General features: G+C 44.9%; 1 protein-coding gene across 7 annotated transcripts in view; it reads left to right on the forward strand.

The window, feature by feature from the left end:
- Positions 1–17,428, forward strand: part of gapvd1 (GTPase activating protein and VPS9 domains 1) — a 271,874-nt gene that overhangs the window by 179,630 nt on the left and 74,816 nt on the right. For 5 of the 7 annotated variants that reach the window (XM_060931729.1, XM_060931728.1, XM_060931730.1 and 2 more), the window contains exons 12-13: positions 9,713–9,844; positions 15,930–16,064. In XM_060931729.1, the coding sequence (XP_060787712.1) occupies positions 9,713–9,844; positions 15,930–16,064 (267 nt within the window). Of the gene's footprint in view, positions 1–9,712; positions 9,845–12,751; positions 12,821–15,929; positions 16,065–17,428 lie in introns of those variants that run through there. The other 2 variants (XM_060931735.1, XM_060931734.1) reach the window with 2 other exon arrangements.

Raw genomic sequence — 17,428 nt, forward strand, 5'->3', positions numbered from 1 at the left:
TCACCAATTATTATGCTGAAGATCAGAAGCATTATATTCGAATAGAGTAGAAATTATGAACATAAAATTTTAAGAACAAAATAACTATACTATGAGATCCAGAAACACTAACCATTATATACACACAGATCAGTACTCTGCAGTTCAGTAACAAATATCACAAAAAGTAACATTATCATAAAATTTATGACTTGAGATCACTAGTTTGGACAAGAGAAACAAATAACAATGCTACAAATAAAAACAGCTGATAACAAAAATCTATTCACTGCAGAAAAAAATTGGACTCCATCAATCATTGATTTATTTATGAGAAACTGAAAACCAGAAAATTAAAATTGTATATATTTTCATTTTTAAATTATTAACTTGAATATATATCCTCCACTGATTAATTGTTGTCTGATAATTCAGTGTGGCTCCTGTATGGTACGGTATTTAATGGTCAAAAAAATAATTTCAAATAATGCATAATTATATCTAAATTATAGAGCCCTATGTTTCAAATCCCTAAACTCCCATTACTAATTAGTTAATTAATACAGCCGGTAACCTAATTAGCAGCCATTTGACAGCTTGGTATTTCATAGATAACTTTCCCCACTCCTACCTCACTCCCTGTCAATCCACACGCATGCAGGCGCACATTCCAAGCCCAGCACACCCCGCCACACGCTCGGCTATATAATGAACACCATCAACAACAATTCAAAGATTTGGAAATTACCACATACACAACGTAAATATACAGTTGAATAATGCTATCGCCAGCAGAAATGTCAACAAATCCACGTGTATGACACGATTAAAACCAATCATAAACGACCGTTTACTTTTCAGCTCAAATACACGAAGCGATATTGGCCGGTTTCGCAAGTGGAATATTGCGCATGCGCACATCGCTCTTTCCGAATAGAAACATCCGGTGATTCATCAAAACAATATGTCGAGTGAGATGCTTCGGAAATCGTATGAATAAACTGATAAATTTGATATGTAACCCAAATATCGGCGTATTTTGGCACTTGTCCGATTGGACAAGTAACCAAGACGATGAACTTGTCCGACATTACTGTAGCAAGTGTTTAGGTGGGTGGAGCACAGAAGCACGGCAGGCCAGTACTGAGTTCTCACTAACTCTTTTATTATTAGCTTTTCAGCTTCTACACATTTACTTAGACATACACACATGCCACACACACGTGTTCTGGTCGGGAGAGAGCCCGCTCTGCTCTCGCTCTCTTCCTTAAATAGGGCGCAGCTCCTGGGAAGACACACAAACAAGTTAATTCACCTCAGGTGTAGTGATTCTGCCACTTACCTTCCCTGACTCTGCCCTCCGGTCACAGACCGACGCTTGACCACGCCCCCCCCCCCCCCCCCCCCCCCCCGCCACATACCCCCACCGCCCAACTCAGGCCAGGCAGCCGTCCGGCCTGCAGCCGACCCCCCCCCCTTGACGGGAGAGGAAGTCCGCCACGACCATCTGCGCCCCCGGCCTGTGGACCACCTTAAGTTAAAGGGTTGGAGTGCCAGATACCAACGGGTGATCCGCGTGTTGGCATCCTTCATGCGGTGGAGCCACTGGAGGGGCGCGTGGTCCGAACAGAGGGTGAAAGGGCGTCCCAGCAGGTAGTAACGGAGGGCGAGGACCGCCCACTTGATGGCCAGGCACTCCTTCTCTATGCTGTTGTAGCGCCCCTCACGCACTGACAGCTTCCGACTTGTGTACAGCACTGGACGATCCTCCACCTCCTGGGACAAAACAGCCCCCAGCCCTCTGTCCGACGCGTCCATCTGCAATATAAAAGGGAGAGAAAAGTCAGGGGAGTGTAACAGTGGCCCCCCCCACACAGTGCAGCCTTTACCTCAGAAAAAGCCCGCTGGCACTGCTCCGTCCACTGGACCGGATCTGGTGCCCCCTTTTTAGTGAGATCAGTCAGCGGGCTGGTGACGTCCAAATAATTAGGTATAAACCTACGATAATAGCCAGCCAGCCCCAGGAACTCTCACCCCCTTTTTGGTCTTGGGCCTCGGGCAGGCCGCAATTGCCGCTGTCTTGTTAATTTGGGGACGCACCTGCCCATTGCCCAAGTGGAAGCCCAGATACTGTACTTCCACCCGCCCAATTGCACACTTCTTCGGGTTGGCTGTGAGGCCCGCCCGCCTCAGCGACCTAAGGACGGCCCTCAGATGTTGGAGGTGTCTCGGCCAGTCATTACTATAGATAATTATATCGTCGAGATAGGCGGCCACGTAGGCGGCGTGGGGGCGAAGGACCCTATCCATCAGCCGCTGAAACGTAGCGGGCGCCCCAAACAGCCCAAACGGAAGTGTGACAAACTGGTGTAAGCCGAATGGTGTGGAAAAGGCCGTTTTTTCTTGGGATAATGGAGTCAAGGCGATCTGCCAGTAACCCTTTGTTAAATCCAGTGTTGAGTAAAAGCGAGCCGAGCCTAGTCAATCAAGCAACTCATCAATATGAGGCATTGGGTACGCGTCGAATTTAGACACTGCGGTGACCTTCCTATAGTCGACACAGAACCGGACCGACCCGTCGGCCTTGGGAACCAAGACCACCGGGCTGCTCCAGTCACTGTGGGACTCCTCGATAATGCCCATTTCGAGCATGGTCTCGAATTCTTCCCGAACCACCTTTTTCTTGTGTTCGGGCGGTCTGTAAGGGCAGCTGCGCACTACCACCCCCGGGGGCATCTCAGTGTGGTGTTCTATGAGGTGGGTGCGGCTGGGCAGGGGCGAGAACGCGTCAGAAAATTCTGTTGGCGACCTCCGCGAGCTGGGTCGGTGAGAGGTGGGCTCCACAGGGGACCGGAGCGGTGGGTGATGCCAATTTTCCCTTTTGAACCTCCGGCCCCAGCTCTGCCTTCTCAGGAACCACCGACACCAGTGCCATGGGGACCTCCTTGCTCCAACGTTTTAACAGATTGAGGTGGTATATCTGTAACGCCCCACCCCTGTCCGTTCGCCTCACCTCATAGTCGACGTCCCTGACTCGCCGTGTGACCTCAAAGGGTCCTTGCCACCTGGCGATTAATTTAGAGCTCGATGTGGGCAACAGTACGAGTACTTTATCTCCCAGTGCGAACTCCCTGAGGCGCGTACCCTTGTACAGGCGGGTTTGTCATGCTTGGGCCTGCTGCAAATTCTCCTGGGTTAGGTGGGCGAGTGTGTGGAGTTTTGCGTGCAGGTCAATAATGTATTGTATTTCATTTTTACTTTGTGAAGGTCCCTCCTCCCAATTTTCCCGCAGCACATCTAGAATGCCGTGCGGCTTACGCCCGTATAACAATTCAAATGGGGAGAACCCCGTGGAGGCTTGTGGGACCTCTCGCACTGAAAACAAGGGTTTGAGCCCCTTATCCCAATTACGTGCGTCCTCACTTATGAATTTTTTAAATTATATTTTTGAGAGTTCGATTGAACCGTTCAACTAAACCGTTCGTTTGTGGGTGATAAATGCTGGTGCGGATCGGCTTAATACCCAACAACTTGTACAGTTCCTTTAGTGTTCATGACATAAACGTGGTGCCTTGATCAGTCAGAATCCCTTTCGGGATTCCGACTCGGGAGATAACGCGGAAGAGCGCCTCCGCAATACTGCATGCTGAGATATTGCGAAGAGGCACTGCTTCCGGGTATCGTGTTGCATAGTCCACTAGAACTAATATAAAGTGGTACCCTCGTGCTGACCGATCTAATGGCCCGACGAGATCCATCCCAATTCTTTCGAACGGGGTCTCGATTAATGGTAGAGGGCGCAAAGGCGCTTTTGGAATGGCCGCTGGATTTACTAACTGGCATTCGCGGCATGCCGTACACCACCTACGGACATCGCCGCGAATCCCCGGCCAATAGAATCGGGCCATTATTCGGGCTAGTGTTTTATCCTGCCCCAAGTGTCCAGCCATGGGATTAAAGTGAGCCGCCTGGAATACCAATTCCCGGCGGCTCTTCGGAATCAAAAGCTGCGTGACTCGCTCTTTAGTCTGAGTGTCCTGCGTCACTCGGTATAATCTATTCTTCATAATTGCGAAGTAGGGGAAGGACGGGGCGGCGCTTGGCTGGAGCATTTGACCATCGATTACTCTCACTTGATCAAACGCATGCTGCAGAGTCTTGTCTCGCGACTGCTCTAATGGGAAATCTGCAAGGGATTCCCCAATAGAGAGAGGAGGAGCCGGCGGCTCCTCACTCTGACGCAGAGCTGACGTAGACGGCTCTGTGACAGCTGCTCCCGCCAATGCCACACCGGGACCTTTCCTTATTAAACTGCTGCAGGACCCACTCTTTACTAAATGAGTCATTAAATCCCGAAATCCTGGCCAATCAGTCCCCAAAATTATAGAGTGGGTGAGGCGAGGATTAACCGCCGCCTTTACTATAAATTTCTCCCCTCGAAACAGAATGTGAACTGACGCTAAAGGGTAGCTGTGAACATCCCCGTGCGCACACACCACCACCAATTGTGCTCCCCCCAATGCCTCGTCTTGCACCAGGCTTTGGTGGATTGAGGTCTGATTACAGCCGGAATCCACCAAAGCCTGATACGCATCCCCTTGGATACTCACCGGTATGCGATACGCTCCGGCCCGATCGAGGGCAGCTCCTGGCGCGTCGGGGATCCGGACCACCGCGCCCGCCTCCATCGCTGAGCACTGATGCTGGAGGTGCCCCGGCTCCCCGCAGCGCCAGGACACCGGCCCGGGCTCTCTCTCTGCACTGGTGTTCTGGATATCACTCACCTGAGGGGGGGGAAGACAGACACGGAAGTAGGAGAAGATAGGACACCGCTGGGGTGGAGCCGGCCCCCGCCTCCACGGTGGGGGAATGGGGTGAGGGAGAGGAACAAAAGGAGAGAGAGAAAGAGAGGGGATGGGAGAAGGGGAGACACGCTGTCCTGCCATTGGAACGGCCGCCATATGGTCCTCCGCCAGCTCAATGGCCTGATCCAGCGATGCCAGGCGATGGCACTGGACCCACTCTGCGGTTCCCTCTGGAAGTCGAGCGACGAACTGCTCCAGCGCCACCAGATCGATGATCTCCTCAGCGTTGCGGTTGTCGGCCCTCAGCCACCGGCGGCAGGCGTCCCGGAGTTGCTGGCCAAACGCGAACGGCCGGCCGACCTCCTCCAGGCGCAGCCCGCGGAAGCGCTGCCACTGCTGCTCCGGAGTGCGACCCACACACTGGAGGACGGCCCTGCGGAGGTCCGCGTAGACCAGCCGGCTGTCTGCGGGGAGCTGTAGCGTGGCCAGCTGCGCCTCGCCTGTGAGGAGGGGGAGGAGGCGCGCCGCGCGCTGTTCCACCGGCCAATCCCATGCCTCTGCTGCCTGCTCAAAGAGAATGAAGAAGGCCTCGGGGTCGTCGTGGGGGCCCATCTTCGTCAGGGTGAGGTGGTGGACCCCGCCGACGTGAGTAGGTGCCGGAACGCCCGGCGATCTTCCTGCTGCGCCAGCACCAGGGCCTCGAACCTTCGCTCCTGTTCTTCCCGGAGCGCGACCAGCACCTGGTGCTGGCTCTCTTGGGCCATGGCGAGGGCATGGACCAGGTCCTTGAAGGGGGAGGACTCCATGGGGCTGTTTTCTCCTGCGCTCTATCCCGGGTTTCCGCACCACTGTAGCAAGTGTTTAGGTGGATTATTAGCTTTTCAGCTTCTACACGTTTACTTAGACATAGACATACACACACACATGCCTCACACACGTGTTCTGGTCGGGAGAGAGCCCACTCTGCTCTCGCCCTCTTCCTTAAATAGGGCGCGGCTCCTGGGAAGACACACAAACAGGTTAATTCACCTCAGTGTAGTGATTCTGCCACTTACCTTTCCTGACTCCGCCCTCCGGTCACAGACCGCTGCTTGACCACCCCCCCCAATAACGTATCACTTGTCCCGGGCAAGCGGACAAGCATTAATGTCGAGCCCTGCATTTGAGTAGGGTTTATGATGATCTGATTAACCCCTACTGAATCTAAAATGGACATGAACACTGTTTTCAGAGGGTCCTCTGAGTTATCCAAGTGAATATTAGTCTCCAACAACTTGGGCTTTGTCTAACGAAATGACCAGGTCTGAGATGAAATCCAAAAATTCAGAAAGAAGCTCAGAATATGGCCCCAAGGGCCTGTAAATAATAAGTAATGGAATTTGACTGGGTAGACTTATCTCTTTTGTGGCTACATATGTTTGTATGAAGCGCTTCAAGCGTATTAAATTTATGTCCAGGTTTGTGTGTTGCGCCTAGATAATCATTATAAATAACTGATGCCACCACCTCTGCCAGTTAGGTGAGGCTGGTGTATATAATTGTATCCAGGAGGACTAGCTTCGTTTAATGCTCCAGACTCATTTGGTTTAATCCATGTTTGTTAAGCACGGTACATTAAATTCCTGATCAGTAAGTAAGTAGTTCATTAACAATTAGCACTTTAGATGCAAGATGTCTAATATTTAATAGTCCTACCTTTAGATCAAAGGTGCTGGCAGTGGCTGTACAGTCAGTATGATCTAATTTTATATTAATTAGATTACTAGAGCAAACTCTCAAAATCCAAGGGCAAAAGTTCATGCTAAAACAGCATTAAAAAAAAAAAAAACTTGCAAACTTTACAAAAGTATCTCAGGGAATACGATGGTGCAGTGGTTAGCACGGTCACCTCATTGCAAGAAGGTTCCAGGTTGGAACCTCATGGCCAACAGGGGCCATTCTGTGTGGCGTTTGCATGTTCTCCCCGTGTCTGTGTGGGTTTCTTCTGAGTGCTCCAGTTTCCCCCCATAGTTCAAAGACTTGCAGATTAGGTAAAATACTCAGCCACTGGGATTGTAGAAGCCAGTGCATACTTGGTGCCAAGCCCAAATAGATTGGGCAGGGTTACATCAGTAAGGGCCATCCGGTGTGTTTTTATATTTAAAAAAAAAAACCTATGCAGAACACATCCGCTTTGGCAACCCCTCACGGGCATTGCCGAAATATGATATAATTCTAAAGCACTGCTTCTCAAAGTGTGGTCCGTGGACCTCTGGTGGTCCGTGAGTTGATGTCATAAAATATCATATCATATTTTATCAATGTTTTTTTTTTTTTTTTTTCAAATTGCCTAAGCGACTCCAAAAACAAAGTTGAGTAACATAGATTTAGTTGTTTTCTATATTGAATAAAGTCCTATATGAATTCAAACAGTAGCCTATTTGAATTTGTCGGACATTAAGTTTTGCGACACTGCCAATAGCTACGTCAGTTTAGGTCATGCTTTCATAATCGTCACCTCTGAATGTGGAGGGACCGTGGAATGTGGAGAAGTGCGAAGACATGATGATTCACTTAGCATTGATATGGAGTCTCAGGATAGTTTGCTGTAGGAGCTACCTCAAAGTAGTAGTGAAGCTCAACATGACTGTGGAAACTCGAGTGCAAAAGTGAAATGAAAATACCACAGCGACATCAAATTTGGATTTTTTTTTTTTGGACTGGGAATGCGGAGGATCCAAAACCACATTGTTTCTGTGCTATGAAACATTGGCCAACCAGGCAACGAAACCTGCTAAGCTCAAGCAGCACTTCGAAACTAAACACAAGGATTACATCGTCAAACCGACTACATTTTTTTCTGAGAGAAAATGTTGAGCTTCAGCATCACACAAGAAAGGGAGCCTCACAGTTTTTGTGCCTGCAGAAAATACGAACGCTACAGAAGCTTCATACAGGGTATCCGTGCTGATCACAAAAGCAGGCAAACCTCATTCAAGAGGCGAGACTTTATTTAAAAGCCAGCTGCAAAGGTTATGGCTAACGTAATGCTTGGGGTGAAAGCAAGTGATGAAATTAACAGGGTATCTTTGTCCAGTGACTGTCCAGTGGTGCATAACATCCATGGCTGAAAATGTCCAAGATCAGCTCGTGACACGTTTACGTCAGTCAGTTTTTCTCTCTGCAAATGGACAGATCCACTGATTGAGAACGAGGCAAATCTCTGGATATTTACTTCGTTTTCAATATTGTATCTTTTTTATATAATTTATTTTTTAATGGTGCTGTGCATGATTTTTCTTTGGTCACTCCCTGCCGACCAACACCACAGCAGAAGCGATTTTTTTTTTTTTTTTTGACTCAATTTCATTGTGCAGAATAACATTGACTGGACAAGATGCGTTGGCATTTGCACAGATAGTGCAACTGTGATGACAGTAAAATACAACTGGCCTTGCTGCGTGTGTATACGCAGTAGCACCATCTGCTACAGCAACACACTGTTGCATTCACAGAGAGCAACTGGCAGTGGGGGGAAAAAATGCCCCACTGTCTTAAAACAGTCCTGGACGAGTCTGTGAAAATAGTTAATGATTAAAAGCAAAACACTGAAGCTGTGTGTGAAGAAATGGGAAGCGAGCATACGAAACTTCTTTCATACTGAAGTTCGCTGGTCATCACGTGGGAAAGTTCTCCCCTGCCTATTTGAACTGCGCAATGTCAAGTTATTCCTGCATCAAAGTGATAAACTGTATGACAGAATGCATGATTTCCAATGGCTTGCAAAAAGCGCATTATTGCGTCTCATAGACTCAATAACTAATGAAAATGTCAAAACTACAATGTCACATTCAGAAGTTTGCCGATGACACAGCCATCATTGGGTGTATCAGTGACGACAGAGAGGAGTATAGGAGCCTGGTGAGGGACTTTGCTGTGTGGTGCAACAGGAACCATCTGCAGCTCGACACCTCGAAGACCAAGGAGCTGGTCATTGACTTTGGGAGGTCCAGACCAAGGTCACGACCAGTTTTGATCGAGGGAGTCGAGGTGGAGGCTGTGGATTCCTACAAGTATCTCGGGCTGTGGCTGGATAGCAAGCTGGACTGGACTTGCAATACCAGACACTTATACAGGAAGGGACAGGGCAGGCTATACTTCCTTAGGAGGCTGCGGTCCTTTTAACATCTGCAGGAAACTCCTGTGGATGTTCTATCAGTCTGTGGTCGCCAGTGTCCTGTTTTACACCGTGGTGTGCTGGGGGGGCAGCACATCCAAGAAGGACACATCCAGGCTGGACAAACTGATCACGTGGGCCGGCTCTGTGGTCGGCGTGAAGCTGGACTCTCTGGTGATGGTGGCAGAGAAGAGGTCTATGGACAAACTATTGAACATCATGGACGATGCCAATCACCCTCTGCACACCGTCATCAGCAACCAGAGGAGTCTGTTCAGTGACAAAATGCTCCTTCCCAAGTGCAGGACGAACAGACTTAAAAACTCCTTTGTCCCTCACGCCATCAGGCTGTACAACTCCTCTCTGGGGGGGGAGGAGGGGTAACAGGAGGACAGAGGACGGGAAGGAGCAGTAGCCTAGCCTAACAATAAGCAATACCGGACATTGTGCAATATAAAGTGCAATATCTCTCCTGCCACCACCCCCTCCTTCCCCCTCCCTCTCCCCCCTTCCTTTCTTCCTCATATCTTATTCTTTTTATATTTGTACATATAAATACTTAATTTATTTTAATTTATCTAGAAGTTTTCCTCCATTTCTTTTCTGTTTATCTGTAATGATGCTGCTGAAATCTTAATTTCCCCTGAGGGAACCCTCCCAAAGGGATCAATTAAGTTTTATCTAATCTAATAACTCCTGCCTCAATACAATCCCTCCCCCACTAATTTAAAAAAAAATCTCAGACCTGTGTTCCTGCACACTTTCTGTTCAGGGGCTATGGTGGAGCATATGCTGGGGAGTCTACTGTGCTTCCCAGCACCTGGCCCTGTTCTTTTGGACCCCTGCGGTTCAACAGAGACTACAAGTGAGGCTTGGAGTGTGGAAGTCCTGCCCAGCGACTCAGGTGAGCATCCAATGGAGGTGAGAGCATGATTTAACTTTTTAAGATGAGTCCAAAAATATGATGAGTAACCTTTTTTTTTTTTTTTTTTTCCCCCACATGGTAAATGCCTCCAGTCATGGTACCATTTTATCCTTTAAGATCAAACTCTGCAGCTTTGGACCTATTCATCTCACTAAGGCCATACACCACTCTGTTGTTCTTTATAGAAATGCAGATAAAGTTGCTGTGACTTTAGTGCAATGGTGGACACTGTATACACTTTTGTTTTTGAGAGAGGGCATTTTCCCCCCCTCTCTTGTCCAATGGCCAGAGAGCGGACAAAATAACCATACTGACTTTGAGAACATGTATGTTCATGGTCAGTCAACACAACGCTGTATTGTAACGATCCATGGCTTTCCTGCGAGAGACAATGGGGGTTGTTGCAATGACACCCCCTCTCCCAGATGCCAGTTTTTGAGTTCCGGTTTATCCAAGCAGCTGAGGCTGAGGGAGCTCAACATAGCCGAGTGGAGCTAGCTAAGACAACCATGTTTTAGTCAGAGGATAATGTCTCTAAATTCTTTCAACTTCATGTCGTCTGTCCATTCTGTGGGGATAGACTATCCATGGTGGTTCACTTTGATCGGATTATCCCCAGAGCACGTCAGAAAATCAGACCCCTGTAACAATCTTTTAGTCATCTTTGATCTACCCTACCTAGCAGTTAGCATTAGCTACAAACGTCAACACAGTGGAGCGGAAGAAAGATACCGGCTTCCACTATGAGACAGCCATGAATCATGGGGAAAATTTTACTAGATAGATTAATTAGCTTGCATGAAAAACAATCTTTTTTTCAGGATCAGGAGCAAGTCGGCACAGTACCACTAAAAAGTTAGGGGACACCTAATTCAATGGTTTTTAGCTCACCTGGTTATAGGCCAGGCCGGATGAGCTTGTGTGATCATGCATTGTCTGTCTGTCCATTGTCCATCCACAATTTACAAAAATCCCTACTCCTACAGGATTGATTGGATTTTGATCAAACTTACAATGTACAACATTCCCCAGTTGGGTGTGCATAAAAGTTGTCAAGATAGTGGTGTTATGTCATTTACGATTTTATGGGCGTCTGAAATTTTTGGGTGACTCGTCACATTTAAATGCTGCTCTTCGTAAACTGCTGGGACATTTTCACTGAAATTTGCCCACAAGACTCAGACATATACCAACAAAAGTTGTTCACCAGGTGGTGCCACCTACCATCTATGAGGCTACAGAGGGGTCATGTACAATTTCACGAAAAAAACGCTGCTGCTCCTACAGGAGTGGTCAGATTTTGATTAAACTCCTAGAACGTTACCCAAGTTTGGTATGTGTAAAAGTTGTCAAAGTGGTGGCGCCACTGGTCATGTTTAACATTTTATGAGCATTTGAAAATATTGGGTGAGTCATCACAACAAACAATACTGTTGGTAAACTGTCTAGGATGTTTTCACTAATAGTCATCCAGAAGACTCTAAAGACATTCCAGCAAGAATTGTTCACCAGGTGGCGCCACCTGCCATGGATGCAGTGAGACAGGTCATATGTAATTTCACAAAAATCGCTACTCCTTCCACAGGATTGATCGGCTTTCAAACTCGCACGCCTCATAGAGGCTATTTTCATTCTTTATTTTTATTAAGTAAAGGACACTTCATGTCTTAAAGTAATGATGGACTGTCGTTTCTGTTTACCTAGTTAAGTGGTTCTTGACAGAATATGGATTACTACAGTTGTCTTATAGGGCCATTTACTGTTTAATGGTCTTGAACGCATTAAGAAGGCAAGAAATTCCACTAATTAACTTTTGACAAGGCATACCTCTTAAGTGAAAAGCATTGCCAGTGACTACCTCATGAAGTTGGGTATGATGCTAATAGTGTGTGAAGTTTTCAAGGTGGCTACTTTGAAGAATCTAAAATATGAAACGTTTTTGAACACATTCTTGATTACCACATAATTCCATGTATGTTTCATATGTTGTTTCATAGTTTTAATGTCTTCAGTATTGTTCAATGCAGGAAATTATTAGACAGAAAATCTGTGAATGAGTAGGTGTGTCCAAACTTTTGACTGGTACTGTCTGTGGAAACACTGATGAAACTGAGCAAAATAAAATATAGCACAACACTTTAACCTGAAAACCACTTTCTCAAAATACAAAATGGAGTACTTTTGGTTCATAAAACAAAACATAACGGATGCATCTCGGAAGACATTCTTGGAGATATTTGCTCAATTGTTCTTTTGCAAGATCTTTAGACAACTGTCCAGTCTGTTCTACATCAATAAGAAGTCCAGTTCTCTATATCGAACTCTTTACCTTTTTTTTTTTTTTTAGGAAAAGTCCAAGCTGCTGTTATAATTTCTGCCCATGTGATATATTCACATATGTAAGTTGTGTATCCTTGTGCGTATGCAGTGGTCCTTCAGGAACTCGAGGCATGTCTGAGGCTTGCTTACCTAAGCCCTTTTTACACTTGTATTCTGTAATATTGGCATAAAGAAGGCACCCCTCTAATTTTGGCTTGAGTGATTTAACACTGAACCAAATGAAGCCATGCCAGTGTGCATTTTTACATTGCGAGCTGGCGTTCCGCAACCAGAAGCGTGATGCGTCACAACGGCACGTCAGTGTCTAGGGTGACTATGCTTTTGGAACTATGAGTACTCTGGCCATACTGGTGTTTGTCAAAACAACAGCAGGTAGTGAGTGTTGAGGTGCTTTTGTTAGCTATGCATATTTATACCACACTTCAAACACCAGCAAAGTTGCTGAGCATCATATGCAACATGTAATTACTTCCATTAAATAATTCACATTTAATACATTTAGTAACATTTAATAGCCCCAATATACACTTGTTTTGTGCCCTTTAGCCAAGCTGTTGTGTGCGCGTGGCGGTCTCAGGAAGTCTTGATTTTCATTTCGGCGCCCATGTTAACAAGTTAGAGCAGCCACACAGCCTGCATGAGATGCACGTCTCACGCGTGGCTCGAGAGTTGCTGCAGTGGTGCGTCATCTAGAGTTTCAGCGTGGTGCCCATTTTTCACACTTGCAGTAAGCAGTACTGAGCAAAAATACAGTGAAAAGATCTGTTTTTAGTCGTATTGACAACATACCAGCAACATAACTGATAGCTTTCACTATAGTTTCAATGTTAGTTAGTTCAATGTTGCTATCTGAGTGCTGAGAGAATTCTTTTTTTTTTTTTCATAATTTATTTTAAAAAAGGTAAACTTTCATGGAATCTATATTCATTACCCTTAGTGAAATATTTCAAGCCTTTTTTGTTTTAATTTTGATTATTGCTTACAGCTCATAAAAATCAGAAATCCAGTATCTCAAATTATTAGAGTATTTCTTAAGATCAATCAAAAAGGATTTACAGTGTACAAATCTCCAACTTCTGAAAAGTATGTTCATTTATACACCCAGTACTTGGTTGGGGCTACTTTTACCATGAATTACTGCATCATGCCATGGCACATTGGAGGTGATCAGCCTGTGGTACTGCCGAAGTGTTATTGAAGCCCAGGTTGTTTTGATGGCAGCCTTCAGTTCATCAGTAAATCACAGAAGGCCACTGCTGAAAAGTCTGGCTGGAAAAGGTGCACACGCAAAAGGGATGACCGCAGCCTTGAGAGGATTGTCAAGAAAAGTTAATTCAAGAAGTTGGGAGAGCTTCACAAGGAGTGGCCTGAGGCTGGTGTCAGTCCATCAAGCGCCACCATGTATGGATACCTTCAGGAAAGGGGTTACAACTGTTGCATTCCTAATATCAAGCCACTCCTGAACCAGAGACAACATTAGAAGTGTCTTACCTGGGCTAAGGAGAGAAAGAACTGGACTGTTGCTCAGTGATCCAAAGTCCTCTTTTCAGATGAAAGTAAATTTTGCATTTCATTTTGAAATCAAGGTCCTAGAATCTGAAGGAAGAGTGGAGAAGCACAGAATCCAATGTGTTTTGAAGTGCAGTGTGAAGTTTCTGCAGGCTGTGATGATTTGGGGTGCCATGATTTGGGGTGCCACAGAATGGAGTGGAGGAGAAAAGTATGATCCCTGTGACTTTGATCGTGGCATGGTTATTGGTGACATGGTGACACTTTTGGGGTGCCATGTCATCTGCTTGTGTTGGTCCATTGTTTTAAGTCCAGAGTCAACACAGCCATCTACCAGGAGGTTTTAGAGCACTTCATGCTTCCATCTGCTAATGAGCTTTATGGAGATGCTGATTTACTTTTCCAGAAGGACTTTGCACCTACCCACAGTGCCAAAACTACTACCAAATGGTTTACTGACCATGATATTATTGTGCTTAATTGTCCAGTGAATTTGCCTGACCTGAACCCCAGAGAGAATCTATGGGGTAGTGTCAAGAGGAAGATGAGAAACTCCTGACCCAAAAGTACAGACAAGCTGAAGGCTACTACTAAAACAACCTGGGCTTCAGTAACACCTTGCCAGTGCTGCAGGCTGATCTCCTCCATGCCACACTGCATTGATGCAGTAATTCATGGTAAAGGAGCCCCAACCAAGTATTAAGTGGATAAATGAATTTTGTTTTCAGAAGTTGGACATTTCTGTATTGTAAATCCTCCTTTGATTGATCGTAGGAAATATTCTAATAATTAGAGATACTGGAGTTCTGATTTTCATGAGCTATAAGCCATAAACAAAATTAAAACAAGAGTCTTGAAATATTTAACTTTGTATAATGAATATAGAATATATGAAAGTTTAACTTTTTGAATTAAATTACGAAAAACTTTTTTTTTTCACAATATTCTAATTTTTTTAAGATGCACTCGTGTATATACACTCACCATACGCCATTAGGAACACCTGCACATTCGTGCAGTTATCCAATCAGCCAATCTTGTGGCATCAGCGTGGTGCAAAAAATCATGCAGATACAAGTCAAGGATTTCAGTTATTGATATCTGAACATGGAGAAAACATTGGAGTGGAGGAGAAAAGTGTGATCTCTGTGACTTTGATCATGGCATGGTTATTGGTGCCAGATGGGCTGGTTTGAGTATTTCAAATCTGCTGGGTAGTTCACTTGTATCTACTGGGAATTTCACACACAGCAGTCTCTAGTATTTACACAGAATGGTAAACAAAAATCATTGTATGAGCAGAGGGTCTGCTGAGAGAGATCAGAGGAGAATTATCAGACTGGTTTGAACTGACGGGAAGTCTATAGTAAGTCAAATAGGCACTCTTTACACCCATGATGAGCAGAAAAGCATCTCAGAAGGCACAAACCCTCACACCTTGAGATGACTGCACTACAAGAGCAGAAGACCATATCAGGATTGAGTTCTGTCAGCCAGGAACAAGAATCTGAGGCTATCATGGGCACAGACTTGGCGAAACCAGACAGTTGAAGATTAGGGGAAAAAATCACCTGGTCTTTAAGTCTTTTTCACACCTGTTCAGTTCTGGTGAGTCTGTACCCATGTTGGCCTCATTCTTTTTCTTGGCTGACAGGAGTGGAACCTGATGTGGTCCTCTGCTGTTGTAGCCCATCCATTGCAAGGTTTGATGTGTTGTGCATGCTGAGATGCTTTCTGTTCACCACAGTTGTAAAGAGTGATGCAAGTTACTTTATCCTTCTTGACTGCTTGAATCAATCTGGCCATTTTCCTCTCACCACTCTTCAGCAAGGCATTTCCACCTGCAGAACTAACACTCAATGTTTTTTTGCACAATTCTGTGTAGACTCTTGAGACTGGATGTGAAAATACCAGGAGATGAGCGGTTTCTGGAATACTCAGACCAGCCCATCTGGTACAAATATCCATGCCATGATCAAAGTCACAGATCTTTTTCTTCATTTTGATGTGAACATTACTCAAAGCTCTTGACCCACTTTTTTTTTTTTTTTGGTTGGTTGGTTGGCGTTGTGTGACTGCCACATGAGTGGCTGATTTTAGATAACTGCATGAAAAGTGGTGTTCCTAATTAAAGTTGATGGAAAGTGTATGTGTAATAACCTGCAGTGCCTGGTGAAAAGTAATTGTGTGTGTGTGTGTGTGTGTGTGTGTATAGAAACTGCAGATTTAAAGCAAGAGGAGCGCTTGCAGGAGTTAGAAAGCTGCTCAGGGGTGGGCAGCACTTCAGATGATACTGAAGTCAGAGAGGTCAGCTCCCGACCAAGCACCCCAGGATTAAGCATCATCTCAGGTATCCACAAAGAGGTCCATACAATTTTTCAAATTCTTACAACAATCAGCCATCTTAAACACCACAATTCAGGCTTCATGTCCCTGTTTTCCTGGCCTTCTGTCGGAACTACTGCTGCTAATGATCAGTAGCCTCAGCATTGCACTTACCCAATAACTTTAGAACAACTGTGTTTATTCTAAAGTGTTTATGTAACAAGTTTATACATTTAAAACTACCATTCATAAACGTATGGCGAAGTAGACTTGACCTAAACTGTAATCTTTCATGAGTTGTTGTATTCTTTCAATAAGTGGTTTGCTAATGAAAGCATAATTAACTGGATTAATTGCAAATGTGCTGTTTGAGACATAAGACTTTCAAAAGTATGTGTGAGAGGGTTTTTTTTTTTGGGTCCGCCCCTCCATGACAGGAAATCACAGTGCCATTTCAGAAATAAATATTTAGTTTGGTCACAGCTGTGGGAAGTGCCACTTTTACTCTGTGCAAAATAAAAATAAAATCATGCAGTATGTCTACACTGCAAAAAATAAAAATCTTAGGCAGTTTGTCTATTTTCAAGTCAAAACATCTAGCCACCCTTATTATAGGACATAATTGCCCAACAAGCAAAACCTCATTTAGCTAGAAAGGCTAGTTTTTAGACAGTCCATCTTGAAAATCTTGTATAGACAAAATGTCTTGAAAAAGTCTTATTTGGAGCACCTTTGAAAATAAAACAAGTGGTTTTTTTTTTTTTTTTTAAAAACAAGTACGTACATTTTGGACATTTGTCAAATGCGGTTCATCTTGTTTCAAGAAAAAAAAAAAAGTGCCGTATGCTTGTTTTGCGAATAAATTAACTTTACTGAAATCTTTGAATCTAGCGCCCCCAAAATGCATTGTCGTGGCTCAGGTGGATAAGGCGCCAATACCATAAATCCGGGGACCCGGGTTCGATTCCGACCTGAGGTCATTTCCCAATCTCTCCCTGTCTCTCTCCCGCTCATTTCCTGTCTCTACACTGTCCTATCCAATAAAGGTGGAAAAGGCCCAAAAAAAATCTTTAAAAAAAAATGACTTGAATGGCTAAATGTAAGAAGTACGATCTTGTTATAAGAACTATTTTGATTATTTTGAGTTAATCAGATCTTGCATAATAAGTTCCCCAATCTTATTTTGGAATTATTTCATCTAAAAACAGGTTAGATTTTTCATCTTGCTTTAAGAAATCTTACCAAGTCAAATTTGACTAGTTCCATTGGCAGATTTTTTTCACCTGATTCAAGCAAATATGCTTTGTTTTAATCTTTTATTTCTTATTTTTGAAAGGCCATTTTTTGCAGTGTAAAGTCTGAATTGTGTACAAATGTGAGCTTAGTGTT

The sequence above is a fragment of the Neoarius graeffei genome, chromosome 10, assembly GCF_027579695.1.
Source record: "Neoarius graeffei isolate fNeoGra1 chromosome 10, fNeoGra1.pri, whole genome shotgun sequence".
NCBI lineage: Eukaryota > Metazoa > Chordata > Actinopteri > Siluriformes > Ariidae > Neoarius > Neoarius graeffei.